The sequence below is a fragment of the Bison bison genome, unplaced genomic scaffold, assembly GCF_000754665.1.
Source record: "Bison bison bison isolate TAMUID 2011002044 unplaced genomic scaffold, Bison_UMD1.0 scf7180017864181, whole genome shotgun sequence".
NCBI classification, from domain to species: Eukaryota; Metazoa; Chordata; class Mammalia; order Artiodactyla; family Bovidae; genus Bison; species Bison bison.
The window spans coordinates 3,678,677-3,679,376 of record NW_011494753.1 but is presented as its reverse complement, the minus strand read 5'-3'; the positions used below and the strand labels follow the sequence as shown (position 1 = coordinate 3,679,376).

The window sequence follows — 700 nt, the reverse complement described above, 5'->3', positions numbered from 1 at the left end:
GAGAAGAGGCGGAGAGAAAGGTACTGTAAGGAAGGCGGGGCAATGGGAGGGGTGGGGCCGGTTGTACACTGCAGGGCGGGGCTATGGAACGAGGGGCGGGGCGGTGGAGAGGGGCCGGGGGCCAGGAGCCAGGGAGGGGCGGGGCAGGTGGACCCAGGTTGGGCACTCTTTGGGGCTGGAGAGCACTAGGTACAGGCAGACTGGCCTGTACAGCGGTGTTGACCCTGAACAGGTACAAAGTACCTGCAGAGCTACCAGTATGTTCAGTTCAGTTCAGTCACTTGGTCGTGTCCGACTCTGCAACCCCATGGACTGCAGCACACTAGTATGTTGCCAAAATGCAAATTGTCCAAAACCTTGGGAACATCTCCCTTCCCAGAATGGTTCTTGGCTTTCCCCTCTCAAATGCTGGCAGTCACCATTCTTTTAACTTGCCCCCACTAAAAAGTGGCCATTGAGAACTGACCTTCTTTGGCTTCATGCCAAGGCTGGCCAAGTGCAGAGGCCAAGGCACCAGGGCACTCAGATCACTACAAAGATTTACATCTGATGGCACAAAATTGCTAGCACCTTGAGGATAGGGCTAATGCCACATAGGTCTTTGTGTCCCTCATAATGAGTACACACCCTCCCATAGAGGCAACACAAATTGATTTTTATTAACATTCTTAAGGCTTGGGACGTGGCAAACCTTGTTCTA

General features: G+C 53.3%; 1 protein-coding gene across 1 annotated transcript in view; it reads right to left on the bottom strand.

Moving 5' to 3' along the window:
* The window catches only part of TARSL2 (threonyl-tRNA synthetase-like 2), a 44,792-nt gene extending 44,311 nt beyond the window's left edge, over positions 1 to 481 (bottom strand). The window contains exon 1 of the mRNA XM_010843398.1: positions 467 to 481. Coding sequence (XP_010841700.1) covers positions 467 to 481 — 15 coding nt within the window. The remainder of the gene's footprint in view (positions 1 to 466) is intronic.
* Between the last annotated feature and the right edge of the window lie 219 nt (positions 482 to 700).